The sequence below is a fragment of the Cygnus atratus genome, chromosome 17 (genome assembly GCF_013377495.2).
Source record: "Cygnus atratus isolate AKBS03 ecotype Queensland, Australia chromosome 17, CAtr_DNAZoo_HiC_assembly, whole genome shotgun sequence".
NCBI lineage: Eukaryota > Metazoa > Chordata > Aves > Anseriformes > Anatidae > Cygnus > Cygnus atratus.
In genome coordinates this window covers 10,329,536-10,348,858 of record NC_066378.1, presented here as the reverse complement: position 1 = coordinate 10,348,858, position 19,323 = coordinate 10,329,536, and the positions used below count along the sequence as shown (strand labels likewise).

Here is a 19,323-nt window from a genome sequence, read left to right as displayed (position 1 = left end):
ACAAAATGAATTTCAAAGAGTTTTCATTTCAAGGCAACTGAAATGCAGATTTTCAATTAACTCATCAAATGAAAAAAATGAAAACAGAGCATTGGAAAGTGATGCTTTTGAGACATCTATGCTTTGGTAAGGCTAAAAAAAAGGGACATTTTGAAATGGAAATGCCTTTCAAAATGAAAGATTAGAACATGTTGATTTTTTCTATTTCCTCTCCTCAGTCTTGATTTAAATTACATTGAGATTTTGATCCACAGGAACAACTCAACAAAAAAAAAATATCTGATCACTAACCTCTTTCATTCCCATGAGATCAGAACAAGTTTTACCATCTACTTCAATGGTCAAAACTTCATTATAGCACTTTGAAATTTTTCTGTGTTTCATATTGCTCATTTGTGAAACAGAATCTATACCTTGCCTCCACTTTTTGGCATGGTTACTCTGTCACTGTGGGCTAAATCATTTCAGACATCATTTGTCATTAATGATATTGTTTTAATGGACTAAATTCTGTCCTGACTTATTTAACCAAGTTCAAGTAGATGCAGTTTGGCAGACAAAAAGTCAGTGCAGAATTTGGTCTGGATCTCTAGAGTACTTTGAAGTCCCCAGTGAAAAAAGTGAGGAATAAATGCGGCTGCTGGAACCAAAAGTCAAATGAGGATACCAACATTGAGCAGGGAAAATGAGTTTAAATTCATCATTAATCAACACACAAAAAATAGGAATAAAAGATATTACACGACAGGTCCATGGAAAAACAACAACAGTGAAGATATTAGAAATGTAATCTTAAACTTTATATTTCAATTGGCATTTAAAGCAGACATTTTCTTCCATTTTATATTCACCACTCCAATGCCCAGAGAACAGAAACTCTAATTACTGTTGCATGCTGAAGGCTGGCCACTAATTATATAACTTTGTCTTCATTACATAAGATGTCTGTGAATAAGACTTGGTCTGAAACAGAGCAGGTAAACTGAAAACTCAGAGAGGCATTTTCAATTAAAAACTCACTTTAAACTGGTGACTCATTTTAAGGCTGCTGAAATCTGCCTTTCTACTGCAGAGGAGTGAACTCTAGTGGGACGTTTGCAGAAGCCCAGAACACCTTGATCCCTGACTAGATTTCCTATTTCCTATTTTTTCCTATCATTAGCATCATTGTGCAATGGTATATATGAATAACAGGAAGCACAGAAACCTTTATTGGTATATTCACGTATTTACAACTGATGATAGACATATACATAAGAAGTGCTACCACATTAAGCTCTTTGCCAGGGTAAGAGCCAAACATATATACTACAAACTGTTGCAGATTTACATCAGCCAAAACCATTTCACAAATACCCAATGAGTATGCCAAAACATTTTGATAAACTAGAACTTTGGAAAACAAAATTGATGCTTCAAATATCTTCCAAATCATATACTTGCTTTCAAATTATTTTTTCCAACACTCTGAATAAAATGAAAAGTTAATTAATTAATGTGAGTGAAGACTTAGTTCATTAGCTTCCACAACACAAGGCAAGAAAACCAAATGATTTCTTCCTGTTTTTAAATCTAGACTCAGTTCATCAGTTTGCTTTATCTGGCAGATTTACCAGATTCTAAAGGGCTTCATGAAAGCAAGAAGGACATTTGGATTAAGACAGCCAGAAAGACACATTTAGTCAGAAAATATCAGTATAGGTGGCTATTTAGACCAGAAGACCTGAGTAGATTCTAAAATGGAAACACAAAAAAAGGTGGACTTCTCAATTGCATGGACTCATCTTGTGTATGAAAAATTATCATAAAGAAATTGCTTAAAACAAGTCCAATGAATGTTGACATGGCAAAAAGTTAAATATGTTTAGAGATAGTACAAGAAAGATCATTTAAACCCATACCCAGCTCTATTCTTCAATTACCCTGCTCCAGGTTGTCATTCCCTCTCTGACATAATGTTATTTCTCAAACTTTCATCAGTTCTCCCATATGACAGTAACAAACAAGCACCTACATTCTTCTTTTCCTTTACAGGCAAAAAAAGCTCCACAGAAAGAGTTTTTTTGGCTAATGGGGCCCAGAGAGCCTTGCTTCGGAATTAGCAATACCCTTAGCCATTCGAATCTAAATTAAAATGAACTAATGTAAGAAGGAGAAAGCTTAGCATTCCAGTCAGCTTTAGGCTAAGGCAAATTTCACAAAGGCCAAGTCCTCAATATGGTGCAGTTCACAAAAGTTAATGGGATAACAGTGATTTCCAGCAGCTGAAGGGGTTGCCCGTAGTATTTCAAATCATTTTGTGACAGGCTGGTTATGTTAAAAAAAATCAATTTTAACTTTTATTTGTAACTGTGTCTCTCATTTTGTCTTCTCATTTGACAGTCACGGATGTCTGCGAAAACATAAAAGCTGGTGCAGATGAGCCAATGTTTCTGTCACCATGCTGGAATCCTTTCTACTGTATCTCCATGGCTGACCATGTCTTCCTCTACCATTAATGTGTGTGAACCATTAACCAAATTGAGCAGAATATGCAGGGCTTCTTAAAAGCTTTTAGTGTTTACTGGTACAAGCTGAAAGTCTTCATGAAGCAGCAAATGCCTTGAGGGTACAACCTGACCCTGAGATTTCAGTAGTAAAATGGTGGCTTAGAAAGCTTCCTGCAGGCTCTCTCCTCACCACTGGGTAGGAAGTACAAACTGTGAATAAAAGCTAGCAGTAGCCTTACATTATCTCCTGTCACGTGTCTTGAAAGAAGTTTAGCTGTTGTTCAGAGTAAATGGACTGGTCAAGTTTCTTACCAAGTAATTCCCAGTCCATGACTGGTGGGCAACATATTTTTTGTGATACCCTCTAGTTAGCAGTTGTGACCAAAGAAAATTCCAAATTTAAACCTAATGTTTGCAATACACTACTGGGTCAGTACTAAGAAGAGACCTGAACTTTGAGTCACACAACTCCTGTTCCAATGTAGCAAACTAACTTCAGAGGAATTATTTCCTACTCTAGAAGATCTGCAAACCTTCCTGACCCCCACAGAGCCCATATAGCTGAAAAGTAAAAGGCAGAGGTAGAGTGAGCTCTGAAAATACTTCAAATGTGGGAAGTGACAAACAGTTCTAAGTATTTGACATGCAAGATACAATATATGCGATTTTCTGTTTGTTTTATTGCTCTGCTGTACATAGATAATAAACCCTTGTTTCTCAGCAGCAGAACAGTTAGGAAGGAAAAAGAACTTGTCACATTAGAGAACATCACTGTTTTGTAGGGCCTCTCCCTTTGTGCAATGAAGCAGTATGGGCCTACCTTAATGACATCTTCATCTGATGATCTGCACTCCACAGATTCCAGAAGATCAGTCACAGTCCCATCATCTTCCACAGAGATCACTTTGACAGGGACAGCCACTGTTTTCCCAGTGAGAATAGCTGTATTCAGGATCTCTGCTTCCTAAGAGACCAAAAAAAGCCCTTTTGGTTAGTATATTTCGCTATTACTTCATTAATACCACCTAGATTCAGCTTTACATTAATTTCTAATGTCTATTTTAAGAATTATCCCAAGCACAGTAGGCAGAAGGGACAAAGTTCCTCCCTTTAATCCTGGAACCAAGCTTCCAGTTCTGATTGAGGGCTGGTAACACATCTGTCATACTCTAATTGCTCTTTCATGACTGCTCATCAAGCCTCCGAACATCCTAACACCCAAGGAGTGATGCTGCACGGCATTAACAAGATGTCTCTTGCATCTAGCTATGCTGAAGCCTCCACCCTGAGCTCACTAATGACAATGCTGATCACATAAAAATAATCTGGCTTAAGTCTGGCTTTTCTACCCACAAAATGTTTCCATTTCATTGGATGCTCGGGATGGCCATGCACAGAAGCCACTCTAGTCTTAAATGCAGGCTTTAGGCTGGTCTTGGGGATGCAATGCTGGCAGATTCAACTTCAGTCTCCCAGTTCACAACTTGTAAAGTGGGCTAGTGGCAATGTCTCTCATGACAGATAAGATCTGGGTTCTCCTCCTCTGCCACTTAGGGAATTATTTTAAGAGTGCTGGCATTCTGGTCCCACATTAATGCACCACATGACTGTAGGGAATCAGACCCCAATCAGGTTATCTAGGTCTTATCTTGGCTCTTGTTTGCTAATGATGGGCTAGCACTTGTTTGCAACTGTTTCTTTATCTGTCAATGAGGCTCATGCAAAACCATCGTCTCTCAGAAAGGAAGGACGCTGAGAAGGTCTAGGCTCTGAATTAAACCAACTCTGCAGTGATGTGTGTTACTGGTACAACATTGTTGTGAGGATTATTGCAAAATGCATTCCTTCCAATTGATTTATCATTTCTAATTTAAATGCATTGATTTCTGATCATGTGAACACAAGGCTAAACAGCACCCTCAGTTACTTAGGTGTCACATCAGTCATGCACAGCAGATATCACTGACTTGCGCTATGACACACAGGGAGCCCAAATTGGTCCCTGAATTCTTCATCTCCTTATTGCAGAATGTTGCTTATTCCTGGAAAGGTCTCTAAGCTTTTCAGAACCATGCCTTCAAATCACGGACTAACCCATAGAACAAGAAGCTCTTGATTTCAGCTGTCTCTTCTGAAATAAAGGCTTCCAAAGCCCCCCAAGTGCTAACTGCTTGTTATCTAAATGGCTCCCGCTATGAGCTCTGAGACTGACCTGATTTCACTTGTGGAAGACAGCGAAGTAAAAGATCGAAACCAAGTTACCAGGAGATGATGACTCCCCCTACTGCCTCTTGGGCTAAAGAAGAGAAGCTAAGGCTTCTCTCTTCCAAAGCATATGGATCAAAAGGACAGTTTCCCATTACTTAAAGAAACAGAGATGCTTTATTCAGACTCAAAGCAATATTTAAAGAATGAAAAAAAAAATTCCTGGTCTTTTGATAGCTGCTTTGCTGAAGTTTCCCCATTCTTACCATGATCTTTAGGGGAGGGTGAAATAGGATTTCACAAAAAGAGAACTTAAGAAGAAAATCCTCTCCCTCCCTCAGCACAAAAGCCCTTCAGATATTTTGAAATTATAATTCATAGAAAGGTGAGAATATCTGCCTGTACTGTAAGGCCCATCTGTCTTGAGTGTGCATTTGTTCTCAGATGAGAATATATTATTCAGGCAACTGGGATCTCAGGAAGACCAGCAATTAAGTTTCCAGGTTCTTTTATTTATTTCAAATATGGGCTTTTCAGCGAAGTTACTACATGCAGGTTATTTAGATACTTTTGCCACTCTCCTATAGGCTTGACTGAGCTGCAAATAGGGGCAGCTTGACAGAACAAGTGCTATTAAACTATACGATAATTACAGAATCCAAGTATCAGGTCCTGATCTCACAAACACTTGGGCATGAATCTCATTTCATTGGGACTATTCGAGGCCATATCACATGCCTAGATACTTGTACCTAGTGCCAAGTTGAAAATACCTGCTCCCCCAAGCAGGAATGCCCTTCTTCCTCCAGTCAGTACATTACAGTATGACCCTTGTAATTATTTTATAAAGTAAAGGAAGGTTTAATAACCAAGCCTTTGAAACAGTGTGATTAATGAGGTCTGCTTACCAAAGGCAAATGTAATTTCCCTTGGTAAGAGTTACTAACTGAATGATTCTCAAAAGCTTCATGAATCTCTTTCAAGTTTCCAAATTCTGAGTCCTGGCTTTGGATATTCTGAATACAGACTGCATCCTAATATAGGTGGTACCTGCTGCTCTCTGGAAACACATTCAAAACCAAGTTACTTAAAACATCAGCTATGCCACTGCCACTACCCATGTTCCTTCTCAGCTACCTTTTAAAAGGATGTGCAAAGAACATCCAACACACAGGGAATTTCTGCAAGTCCAAAGTCTTGGGTGGCTTTGAAGCACAGTAACTTAGGTCCTGTCCCAGAGCTTTCTGTCTGAGGCTATCAGTCCAACAGATCTGAATTTACACCAATCATGGCAATAATCTCAGGGACTTTAAAGGAAGTACTTAAATACCAGGAGACAAGTATACATGTACCTGCTTCTAAAATAAGGAAGAAAATTCCTGTTTTGTCTCTATCTAAAATCAAATATCCCATATTCAAGGTTTTATAGTTTTTGTCTGTATCCATGTTCCAGATTTACATTCAGAACCATGCACAGCATGGAAATGTCTATGGTGATTTTCTACCAGTTAAGTGCTCATCCAGTCCCAGGAAAACAAATGCACCCAATACTTCTCCAAAGTAAAAGAAGCACAAAGCAAGCTGGCAATGTCTGAAGCTGGGCAAATCTATGCCAGAGAAACTGAGCTGTATATTCTGTTTGCAGATTCCTTAGTATCTCCACGTGTATAGACTTGGAGGATGATCTCTTTAGGCACCTGGTTTGCATCTCTCCCTTTGACACAGAGGCATAATAACCATTTACACCAATTTATGGAACGGGGGAAGAGTAAAACGTTTCTTCAGTCATTTGTTTAATGGCTAGAAAGGGCTTAATGTTCCCATGGTGAAAGCATATAAAAATTATTTCATTTTGAGGAAACAAACATGATACTTATTTAGCTATATAGAGATTTATAGTTCAGAGTCTCAGCATGTAAAAGCTATAAATCTAAATAGTTACTAATTTAAAAGTGTTACTTTTTGCTGCTTAAGTGATAAAGGAATCTTCTGAAGAAATATTTCATGTTCTTTATCCATAACTAACATAGATTATAGGAGATATGATGTCAGGGCACTACAAGATGGGAATACTTATGGGTTTTACAAAGCTGTAGCCAAATATTCAGAGTACTTAAAGTTGATTCCCTGAGCAGCTGCTAAAAAAATGCTGATCCTTCTCTGATCATTATGTAGCATAATTCCCATACACAGAACCCCTAAAATAAACAAAGGAAAGAATCATAACAATCACACAAAAACATTTTTTTTAATGTAATAGAAATGGAAGACCAGGTAAACTTTATTCTGAAATTACCACCATCTTCAAAAATGGTAATATTTTTAAAGATTCTGGAGAGAGTATTCTTAGCCTACTGAAGAGACTCATATTAAATAACTGAGCATATTAAGCCCTTCAGCAGAAGCATATTTGGATGATGCATGCAGTAAGCATCTATTTCAGTAGAAATGCAGAAGTGAACACCTATTAGTTTTTCAGTTTTAATTGGTAGCTTCCCTGCAATTTAATTTCCTTTCGGATATCTTTTGCCATATAATTCCTGGGGTGAAAGAAAGGACTTCAACAGTATCTTTATAAATCTCTTTTTCTCTTCCTTTTGTTCTCTCCCTGTACACAACATTTCCTAATGTTTGTATTAATAATGACTTTTAAAATAAATAAATATATGACTGACTTATGCTTGGCTTTGAGGCCCCACATTAGATTTATAACAGGAACACTTTGTTTAATAGTAAAATACAAAGAAAAGTTTAGTAGTAACTGTCAGCATTCTGTTCCAAAAGCATTTTAGCATGATTCAAGACATCAGTTTAATGCCGAATCTCTGTTAGCCCTCACAAGCCTCACAACACTACAAGCAGCACTGAGCAAGGCACTAGCTTGTTTTCAGAAAAGACCTGCAGACATGTTTCCTCGAAATAACTTGGACTGATCTGCAGCTCATACCCTACAGGAGAAAAAATACTTGTCCTACCACAGTATACAGGGAAAAAAAAGTATTAAAAAGTCAGCACAGCACCATAATACATCTTCCATAAGCACAGCAGATTTCCAGTTACATTTTTGATTACAGTAGTGGAATATATTTTTTCCAGGCTAAACGCCTAGCTTCTAAAATTGAGCACGGTTCTTCTGTTTTCAATAGGTATCTTGGCTTTGGGGTTTGCCATCTACAGGCTGCAGTAGGGAAGAAAACAAAGTGATCATTGAAATCTCCTGAAGTCCAGGGCATGCCACCAAATCACAATGAATAGCTGCCTGAAAATCTGTTCTATTTGGCACTCACTAACATCTTCCATTTTCCTCATAATGCCTTTTTTTTTTTTGTAAATTAATCAGCCATTAGAGCATTAATCCAGGGTACCACCTTAAATATTGTCTTTATTATTTTTTTTTAAGGCCTAGATTTTCCTCCTCTTCAGCAAGCAGCCATCTTATTTGTATCGGAGAATCCATGCTTCAGTCATGCATAACTAATTTCAAATCTTATTTAGCATCAAGTCTCCGAATTAAGAAGCTAAGTGACAGCTGTTTAATTAACTTCTTAAGCTGATTACCGAAATCCCCCCAAGGAAGAGTTTATAACTGTCAAGAGAGCCTAAGGCCATGTTATTACTTCTGTTTAAATTTAGTAAGCTTCTAAACCAATAAAGTATAAATACTTGACATCCTCATGGATGTGGTCAAATTCAGCTTTTTTCCTCATGCTACCACTGCAAGGGTAGAAACAAAAACAACACGGAAGGGATTTTAAAAGTCAGAAAGCAGCAGCTGAACAATAAAGCAAATAGATGCATCTCTCTGAAGGAGCTGCTGGGAGTTCACACCACCTAACATTCGATTATACTGGATTAGCACCAGGCGCTGGAGTAAAGCTGAGCTTGCACCTTAAATGCAGAGTCATCGCCCAGCTTCTGGTTGCAAGTACAAAGGTTTGTTCATAGGTTCTTAAAACTTAAATCCACCTTTAATGATAAGATTATGGCAGCTGAAGTACAAGTTTTAGAAGCAGCTGGTGGGGCTAGATACATGGTGGTGCAGAGGAACTGAAATGCTCCAAAGCAAATTTCCTTGGTTGTAGTACATTATTGTCAGCTCTGAGCTTGCAAACAGCTTGAGTTCGGTCCTAAAATATTATAGTATTTGGTCTGAAAGCTTGAAATAAATAAAAGAGAACTTTGGTTTCCTTATTTGCCTGTTAGTTTCCAAGACTTTAGGATGCACTAAAAAAAAAAAAAAATAGCTGCAACAGAGGAACTGGGGCCAGAAACAACACAAAATAATTCTTGAAGCCTGTAATATAAATGAAAGAGTTGACAATGTTGCCGGTACAAGAGAGGACGGTGAAACCTGAATCCAAAATATAAGAAGACTGACATGAACTTCAAAACTAGTTGTTTGTTTTAACGTGTGCATTTTTCATTGTGAAGAGTGAAATCTGAAGTCACTGGGAATGGGAGATAGGAGGGGGCATTAACTAAGTTTTATTTAAGTACTTGCTACTTAAACAGCTTCTGCTTTAACTTTGTACAGGCAAGACAGTTCCAGAATCAGACTGGCTTAGCATCAGGACACAGGGTTAAAAAGGAGCATAAACCGAAACCCAGGTGCATGCTCCTCTGGATAAATCTACCTGCTGACTCAGTCTTCCGCACAGCTGCTAGAGAGGGGAAAATGGATCTTTTTTTAATAGCAAAATGTGACAGCAAAACCATTGGTAAGAAAGAATTGGATGGCAGAATCAATGTCTGAATACATTCTTCTTTCTTTCTTTTTTCAGGCTGTGATTCCTTGAAAAGTTTAGCCTGTCATGCAACACGGGGTGTCACCTCCAGCTACTGTCTCACACCTTCTTCGCTGGGGCAAAATCAATGCTTATAGAGTAAGAAAGATTAAAGAATGCATGTGGCTGAAAATCAGTCTTTTTTTGTTGCTTTGGGGTGGGTTTCCTGCCAGATCCATTCCCTTTCCACTTTACTGCACCACTCCTCAAACAGGAGTCCAGACACAAGGAAGGTTTGGGAATGGGTCTGGGGTGTGACTTCCAGGCTGTGTTTACACTGCCTGGGAATATTATGAAACTTCAGCTTGAGCAAACAAACAAATTTCAGGTTGTTGGCAGTTGTTTCAAAGCCAAACAAAATCCCATGTTTGATTATCTGAATTACTTTTCCCGTCTCATTTACATATAATAATAAGCCTACAATTGTTGGTATAAAGAGGAAGTAACACAAGAGTAATTTTCTTCCAAACATTACATGCACTTAACCTCTTTTTATTGACTAATCCTCCCACCCTTGTTGCTTTGTCATCCTAGATCATGGATACAATTAAGGGACTCGTCTAAGATTTTGGTCACATAGGTGAGCTGCTGTGTTTTGTTGTCTTCACAGAGTCTGCAGAAGATGCAGTATGAGAACCAGCTCCTGGGACACCATCAGGGCCATCTGGTGCTGCTGTTCAGAGAGATGACACTGATACCATTTTAAATTTCAGGGAAGAACCTGAGGGTCAAGTCTAAAGCAATTTTTAGGAAGCACATAAATGGAAACGAAGACTCCTGCAAAGGCAAGGGGAGGCTACTGGCGTTAAAATATATGATGCATAAAAAAGATCTCTTATATTGATACATCTTATTCTGAAGTGAACCTCTCCATTTACAAGCCAAAACGTATGCAAAATGGAGCAAGAGCTGAATTGTAAGACTAATGCACACCCCCACACCTGCACAGTGGCCACACACTAATCATGCACAAAAAGATATTCCGAACACGAAAATAATTTCCAACCCTGGTACCCTTTTTTATAACACAACCCTCAACAGACTTGTAAACTAAAAATATGCTTTTAAATTGCCATCTCAGCTGAAAGTCTAAACTAAAATAATGAGTTAAACTAATATATTCTTACTAAACAATATTAGCACTGAATTAATATGAACCAAATCTAATATAAACCACATGGCTAATTATATTTCCATTTTCACAGTACCATGTATTTGTAGTAGTTTGAAAAAAATTATTCCTTTAAATACTGAGGGAATCAATAACATATCAAAATCACAAGAGTCTGCTATCCAGATTCTGCAAAGGTTGCTAATAATAAATGATGATATTCAGCCACCTCTCTACTAGGGTTTTTTTTTTTTTTTTTTGAGGATCAATCACCACCTTTTAAATGATTTGCAGATGCCAAGCCACTTATACTACAGGCTAAATATCATATTTTTTTTAGAAGCCCTTACTCCTGAAAAATTGCACTAGTTGGGATATTTCAGTCCAGGAGACACCACACAGAGCCCATGCACTGAGGAATGAGAATAAAACTGCAAGAACAGCTCAGAAAGTCCAGGAAGAGCAAACAGTTCTCTTTGAAGTTCAGTCGAATACTGATGGACCAAAAAGGTCCCACATGAAACCCAGCTGGCAGGTTTCCAAGAATCACCATGAAAATCTGACAGAGCACCAGAAATTAGTCTGCAGCCTGACCAAGGTATGGAAGTAACTCGACAAAGATGCAGGGCCAATTTATTGGTCTTTCCAGCTGGTGCATCTCATCTGAAGCCAACTTACTGATATTTGCTTATCTCAAAGTGAATTTGGCTTAGAGGCTGCAGTTCCACGGTGGGATTTCACGAAAAACACAACAGACATACAACACATATGTCAACTGAGATATTTACTCTTCAAACTATTCGATTTTGAAGTCCTCAAAATGTTATGTTTCTTGAAGCTTAGAGCATTACTGCATTGGAACATGGTCATGGGGGATACAGAGGAAGTTCTGCTCTAGGAAGGAGTGAAAAGATTTGGTGAGAATGAGCAGTGAAACAAAGCTGCATATAAATATAAAGCACAGCAAGCACAATTTCCCAGGTAAAGAGAGAGGACAGCCAATGTCTGGTTGGTGCTGTAGGGAAAAATGCAACATGGGACACACAGGCTGTCTGTCACTCCTGCTGCCACACAAAAGGCTCTCAGGAAAAAATCATAATCATATTTAATCTAAGAGTTAACTTTTGCAAAGCCTTTTAGATATTTTATGTTCTTACTAAAGAACTTTAATCTCTGTATAATCTATCACTGCTAAGTTATATTTGAGCAGTAAAAGAAAAGCTAAATATATGACAGTGCTGTGTGTAGTAAATAAGGAGTAAAATAACAGCTAAATGTTACAAAGGAAAAGTGGGATCATTAATAAGATGACCAGCAGTGAGAGGTCTCTCATTGCACAGCCTGCCACGTTCAGTAAAAAGCTCAGGAAAGAAAGAGATGTATCTTAGTCAGAAGGAAAATCCAAGTGCTACCATATCTGCCTCGGTGAACTAAAGCTGCTGAGCTGCTGTTCAGGCTGGTAAATTCCCATGCTTCACATTTGCGTATTACAGCGAGGCAATCCTGCTATGTGGACACTGGCTATTATTGCAGGATGCAGTCCTACACAATTACGTGATGGGGAAAATAAATAACTAAATAAATCGTTTCGCTCTGAGGAAGAGGAAAATGCCTTTTACCTCCCTTTTCCTTATCCTTGTTGGTCTCACATATCTAGATTGCAATTGCCTCAAAACAGGGATCCTCTGTTTTTTGTACTTATGCAGCATCCACTCCACAGTTCAGATCCAAGGCCTAGCTGTTGAACCAACTAACAAAGGCAACAGTTTTCTTGAAGTAGAGATATGGCAAGCACACATGATGAATGTGAGAACAAAATATGAATGACAGGATACGTTGCCTCCATTTTTGGTACTCATATTAACTGCCCAGCTACTATTTAGGAATGGCACAGTTCGTAATGGTACCAGTAAGCTGCCCAAGCTGTGCTGGATCTCTTTCATACTAGGTAGCTGAGGGGCAAATCCTCCTATAGGAGTTCACTTTTTTTCCATCCACAGAATAAATAAAAATTTTAATTTGTTTAAAATGTCGAAGTCCCTTTACTGCTTTAATGTCTAGCATTTAGGAATTGTGTTACCTTACTTTTGGCAAGTCCTACTTTGGTTTTCGGTGCTTTGCAGCGCTAAGTAGGCTACCATAGTCCTAGGAAGCTGTTGTGTACGTTGTCTGTTTATCAAAGTCAAACAGCTACGAATTGTAGCTGTGAATTGTCAGGCTGTGGTTCTTCAGAAAAATTGCTAATTAATTCACAAGCTCCAAACTGTAACTCCATGAAGCTGCGTGTGCATACTTGATTTGGTCTCTAGACAGACTGCTTTAGCTGATAATAAACAAGGTTTGCTCAAAAAGCAAGCGAACTTGGTGAGCGTTTCTTCCTTGCTTTCCCTAAGCAGGCTGTCAGCACTTCCAGACATCATTGCAGGAGGGAAAGGCATGTCTGATTGTCAAAGGAAGACCTTTCAGAAGAGCAGAGCTGGGAGAACTGGCCTAAAGTACACGAATACACTGTGTCTGATGCTGCTGAATCGCTGAGACTGGGGAGACTGGTAGGGACATGTCATGCAAAATAAGCTAAAACCAATCAAAATTTCACACATGGGGTCAGTATCTCGGCTCCCGGATTGATGTGCCAGCATGAAGGCTCTTTTGATTCTCGGGCCTGCAGTTAAGAAGCCTAACACGGAGGTTTGGTGCCTGCAGGGGTTTGGAGCTCTGTAAGGGGCAGACGATGGGATATGATGTAGGGATTTCCAGCAACAAAATGAAAGCTCTAGGATATCACTTCAAAGACAAGATGCCAATGAGACTCTAGCAATGCAATTTAGCAGAGTAAATATTTGGTGCGATGTGTAGCAGAGCCAGAATGACAGGGGTCAAACTGATTGAAAGAGCTCTGCTTTCATGGAGGGAAGCATTAAAAATACCAAAACAAATTGCAGGCCTTGTCTAATGCGCTTTTTTTATTCTCTTTCTTTCATCGCTTGCTGCTGTCATTCTGAGGCTGTGTTCTGAGCTGCACATCAACTCTTTCCCTCTTCCAGACAGTGCTAACCCCTGTGCACTCGGTGGTGTAAAGGGAATATTAAGGAACACGGCCGGGGAACCCTGCCCCATCTATCAAACAGCTCCTTGGGGCCTGGCCAACCAGAAACAGATCAGAGCAACCGTTGTGATGCAGAAATATCCAGCAGACGCATTTGACAGGTCTTCTTCTGTCACCCTCTTCTTTCCAGAGCCAGGCTGTGACAAAATCCGCCTACTGCCCTGCCTGCACACACTGCTCCTCAGCCCCTCCTGCCACCACTGCTGTCCCCAGAGCAGGGCCAGGGCTCTGCCACCGCAGGCTCCCTGCTGCCCCAGTCCTCTGCCCTGGCCACAAACATATTTCTGCACTGTTAGAGCCAGCAAGAGACATGCTGAAAGGGAGCTGAAGCTGGGAACAGCTGGAGATGGGGAGTGGGGAGGAATTGGAGGCAAAGAACAGGGGAAGGGGTCAGTGAAGGAGCTGGTCTCCCACACAGCTTCTATGGAGAAGGTTCTGCTGTCCAAAAAAAATACAGGAAAATTTCTGTTCCAATTGAATTTATTGAAGGATATAGGACTGCAAATTCCTGTGTAACATGGCACATGTAGTAACCTTAGCCATGGATGCTGGGCACAGCAGAGAGCTGAGGCTGTTGTTTCAGCAGCGAGACCTACCTGCTCACACGCACTGCTCTCAGTGCTCCGTTATCCATTCTCTTCCTCCCACATAATCACGTCACCCTGCTTCTGCACCAACTGGAAATATTTGTCCTACAGATTAGGGATGCATAAGTGAGTCAATGATCCCAGTAACTACATCAGCTCCCTCACAACAACATTTCTAAGTGTTTATCACAGAGGTATAAATGATTTGTCTTTATTTTACTCCAGAACAAGGTTTCTGTGAAAGGCTTCCCCAGACTCAGACCATGTGGGAATCAGGCCCATAAGAGTCCTCTGAGGTATCCAGAACAGATGGAACAAAAGGGGATTCAATATTTTACTTTCTGAATATGTTTAGATTTTTCTAGCATTTTATCAACAAACAAATTCACACCTGAAAACAACTTCAATATCATCTTGTAACGTGGGATGATACATCTGCTGAGGTCCGTCTGTCAGCGCTTTATGCAGGGTTTTGTTTGTGCTTTCAGGCCCTGCTGGGAGACATTCAATTATTTCCACATACTAGACTATCACCATGAGTTTGCCTTGGTGACTCACATGTCCTTCGTTAGCCATGCTTCCTCAGTGACCCTGACTCACATGGGCAGCAGCATTATCAGCCGCATCAGTGCAGCTGTCCTTATGCTGGACATCCACAGAGGACTCTCCTCCGCTGCTGGCTTGCCAAGCAGTGCCTTAAGCTCTGGCACCAAACACACAGCACCTACTTGGTGTTTAGGACTTGAGGATCCTCATAACCCAGGCACACAAAGCGAGCACCTCATTTTCATCTCAAAGGTCCTTGACATCTTTGTCCCATCCTACCTCACTGTTCTATTATCTCCTGTAATTTCCCCAGCTTTTAATGCCTACCAGTCAGCTCATTCACCAGCAGACCCATGCTTTTGCCCATGACACCTGCAGAGCTACTTACATTACAACCCTCTTCAAAGTTCACCTCTGCCATGCTGACTACAGGATGTTGCAAGTCTCTGACATGTTTATCCCTCTCTTCCCATCTCTGACAGTTTTTATTTAACTCTGTGAGGTCAAGCAAGATCTGTCAGCAAAACAAGTAAGTCAAGGTGCACATGTGGCATTTATAAATACATACAAAGATTCAGTTCCCTCCATGTCTACAAAGTACTTCTCAGAGGGGAAAGCCATTTAGCAGTGTATATGATAGTAACAATACTAATATATTTATCATCTCTGAACTTATATTCATGTCATTTTAAAAAATTGTACTATCCTCTATTCATTTTCCAGAGGTGAAAGCTGAGATGCAGTAAGGTTAGGAGAGCTGACAAAGCCAGGAACAATCCCTGGAGCTCTGCCATTCCTTTTCCTTGCTGCACCTGGAAAATCCTGATAGCAATGCAGACGATGTACAAAGCATACTGGGGAGACGGGGGAAGATGATGCAGTGACTATGAGAAAAAAGCAGATTCACAGGGATGAAATCTGCCCCAATGTGGGAATTAGCTGGCAGAGCCAGATAGCAGTGACTGAATGAGTTTTTTGCATTTCTAAAGATAGGAAAGAAGTTTGTGAGGAACAAGAGAACTCATGTCCTGGTCACTGTGCGGAGGAGAGTGACTTTGTTACCTATTTTGATCTTTCCTTCCAGATTGGCCTTGTAGTTTTAATAGTACATTAGTAGTTAGGAATGTCAAGTAATAAACAAGTTAAGCTAAATTGGGACCATCACAGGGGCCTTGGAAACCTGCCCCAAAACCAAAAATTCATTCATGAGCAGACACACAGCAGAGCAGCAGGGAAGCCTGCAGCCAACTGGCTCTGCTGGGTCAGTAATTAGCTCTTCATTTGAACTTTTAACAGAAACACAAAAATAAACAAAAAGGACATTCAGAAAAAATATAATGTTCCAGCTCCCATATGGCAAATGGGGCCAAAGTCTGCTCTGGGACATGTAACCATGACCTTTGTGAGGACACCATGATGCCCAGGGGCAGAATTTGGGTCACAGGATGTCCTTAGAAAAAATCCATGACAGTGACTGACTAAAGACACTGGTCCCTGTCTGTGGAAGCCACAGAAGTTGGGCCCTCACGCCACCATGGGTAATCTCACCCATTAACTGTGCTGCACCATGTCTTGAGACTGACTCTGTGCCTCTAGTAACAGAATTAGGCAAGTGCCATTTATCTACGTTACCTTTGGCTTTCATAAAATCATCAAATGGCTCGGCTCAGAAAGGACCTTATAGACCATCTATGAACAGCCCCAGCTCTCCCAGCCTTTCTTTGTAGGAGAGGTGCTCCAGCCCTCCAGTCAGCTTCATGGCCCTCCTCCGGCCCCGCTCTAACAGCCCCACATCCGTCTTGTGCTGGGGGCCCCAGACCTGGACACAATACTTCAGGTGGGACCTCACGAGGGCAGAGTAGAGGGGGACAGTCACCTCCCTCCCCTGCTGGCCATTCCTCTGGTGATGCAGCCCAGGATGCAGTTGGCCTTCTGGGCCACAAGTGCATGCTGCTGGCTCACGTCGAGATTTTCAGCCACCAGAACCTCCAAGTCCTTCTCTGCAGGGCTGCTCTCAGTGAGTTCTTCTCCCACCCAACTCCAGAAGATACTGGTGGCCACAGCTTTCAGTCACTGGCATCAACAGGTCAGCAGCATTAACCCTGCATAATATTGTTGGATGTTAATCCACTGGACTGCAAATTACAGCTTCTTTGTCATCAGTCACTGTGTCCTTCAGCTTCCAGCAAGAACTTCCAGCACAGAGGACAGTAAGGATGGCACCTGTTTAGGCTGTAAATCCTGACCTGGGCCCCAAATTCCTTCTCTCCACATTTGGTCTTGGTCAGGAAATTTGGATACTTTTTTTTTTTTTTAATATGACACAGAAACGAAAATGTTATTTCCCTCCAAAAAATAGTTACAAATCCCATACCAATAAAGACATTTTGGTGCCTGGATTTCAATGGCAAAAGTTGTTTTGGAACTTTTGCTCTGTGATTAGCCTGTGACAACTACTGCCACATTCTCTACAAATGGGTGCAATTTTGCTGATCCTGAAGATATGCCAAGAAACTGACCCATACATTTATTTCCCCAGCCATACATAAAGTCTATAGCACAGAGCAGTGTAAGAATTTGAATGAAGACAGAATATTTTTAGGTCTGATGAAGAAGGCAGAGAAGGAAAGCAGTGAGCCCGCAAGCTCTGCTTTGATCATTTAGCCTTTTCAGATTTGTGACAAATTGTTTTTTCTGCATGAATCTGAACTGATACAGATTTACATGAGTAGTTAAAAAGTAATACCAGTTGGGAAATAAAATCCCTAACAGCACCACAGAAAAGCAATAAACTTAAGAAGCAGTTAGACAGAGAGAAGAATGATCAGAAATGTTTTACAATAGAAAAAAAAAATTAATAACATTGAAAAAGAGCGGTTGGACACTTGTAAAGCTGGTTGTGGCAGGCTGAAAGCAGAGAATCCAAAAAGCCATTAGAAAAAAGACATGAAGAATCTTGTAATAATATCCTGAGGAACATGCAGGCTGCAGATTCAATGCCTTTAAGACTATATTGTATGTTCTGCAACAATTGTTTAATGTCTAATCCATCTGGAATGATTGGTAGAGAACTTATGCTAATGTCAGTCCTATGTCCTCAAGGAAATAAATCCAGACTTGACATTAAATTACATATTTTGTACCCAGGACATTTGAAGTATTTTCTTAATCTGATGTACACAGAGATCTTTATCCAATAATTCTGCTGAAGTCAGTGCAAGAGTAACAGCTTCCTTCTCAGTTTAAATTTGAGAAAAAAATCAAATGAATAAAGCCCTATGTTAATAACTAGTCACCCTGTAATGGTTATGTAGTCATGAACCTGAACAATTCTAGGCTGTAACACTCATACTGATAAGAAATACTGTTAGCTGTGGTGTTTGATGACTACATAGGAGAATGTTTCCAAGGTCAGACATCTAGAAAGGAGTGGAACTCACACTGTTTCTGATGACTTCAAAGCAAAATTCTCACTGATTTTAATGACTTTAAAGCTGATATGGTGATATGACAGTCCCTAACCTTAATCAAATGCAACTAGAATTATCTCAAGGTCCTAGCCTTTTTTTTTTTTTTTTTTTTTTGCGAATTTTTAAAATTAACTAAGCTATGCTTCAGGAATGATTCTTTTTTCCCGGCCAATGTGTTCAGACATAAGTTTACATTCAGGAAGGAAAGGGAAGGCATGAAGCCTTTCATCGATAGTTTATAAAGCACTTGATCTGATAAACAACTGCCTCCAGATACCAACATTGAGCCTGGTGTGACCGTTTATCACCTTGTTACCAGCTATACAGACTGCCTCTAGACATTTGCTCTTGCAGGAGGCAAGTTGATAAACGGCTGCAGTAGGCTCAGTACTGGTTTGTGACAAGCTTATTTATTAGATTAAAAAAAAGAAAAAAAAAAGAGAAAAAAAAAAAAAGGAAGAAAATCTTTAGATGACAGCAATAAAAATTTGATTCTTCTTCAAGGTGCCGCCAGATACGTGAGACTGAAATGATCTGACTTTTGATTTTATTTGCTTAGGTTTTCCTGTTGGTTCAAAATCTACTACATGCTAGGGGCCCTGCAGCCAAAAGCTGCACCAAGCTCCTGACCTACCTCAATAAAATGACAGTTTTACTCAATAAAAGCCTGTTTTCAAGGATCAGAATTAGTGCAATGGTTTGCACAGACTTCAGTGAGATCTGGCTTGAGCAGAACTTACTAGGCTGAGTTGGTAATTTATCAGTGGTTAGATGGTAACCACAATCTCTCTATCAGTTATTTCTCCTTTTATGCCTTTCTGCTTTCTAAATTAAGTATTTCTCCCAAAGTTCCCTACACTTCGACTCCCTCTCCATGAGAAGCAAATAATCCTTTTTGCTTTTCTTCTCTCTCACTCCCTTTGATTATTTGCTATTCATGTCCAGGAAAATTGAGAAGGGCCCCAAAAGAGCTTAAAATATGATGCAAGGTACAAGAAAAAAAGATGACTGAGTTGACTGATCCC

The 19,323-nt window shown here is 40.0% G+C and overlaps 1 protein-coding gene across 1 annotated transcript in view; it reads right to left on the bottom strand.

The window, feature by feature from the left end:
- Nucleotides 1–19,323, bottom strand: part of TMEM132D (transmembrane protein 132D) — a 192,208-nt gene that overhangs the window by 35,091 nt on the left and 137,794 nt on the right. Inside the window, exon 5 of the mRNA XM_050714282.1 lies at nt 3,310–3,453. Coding sequence (XP_050570239.1) covers nt 3,310–3,453 — 144 coding nt within the window. The remainder of the gene's footprint in view (nt 1–3,309; nt 3,454–19,323) is intronic.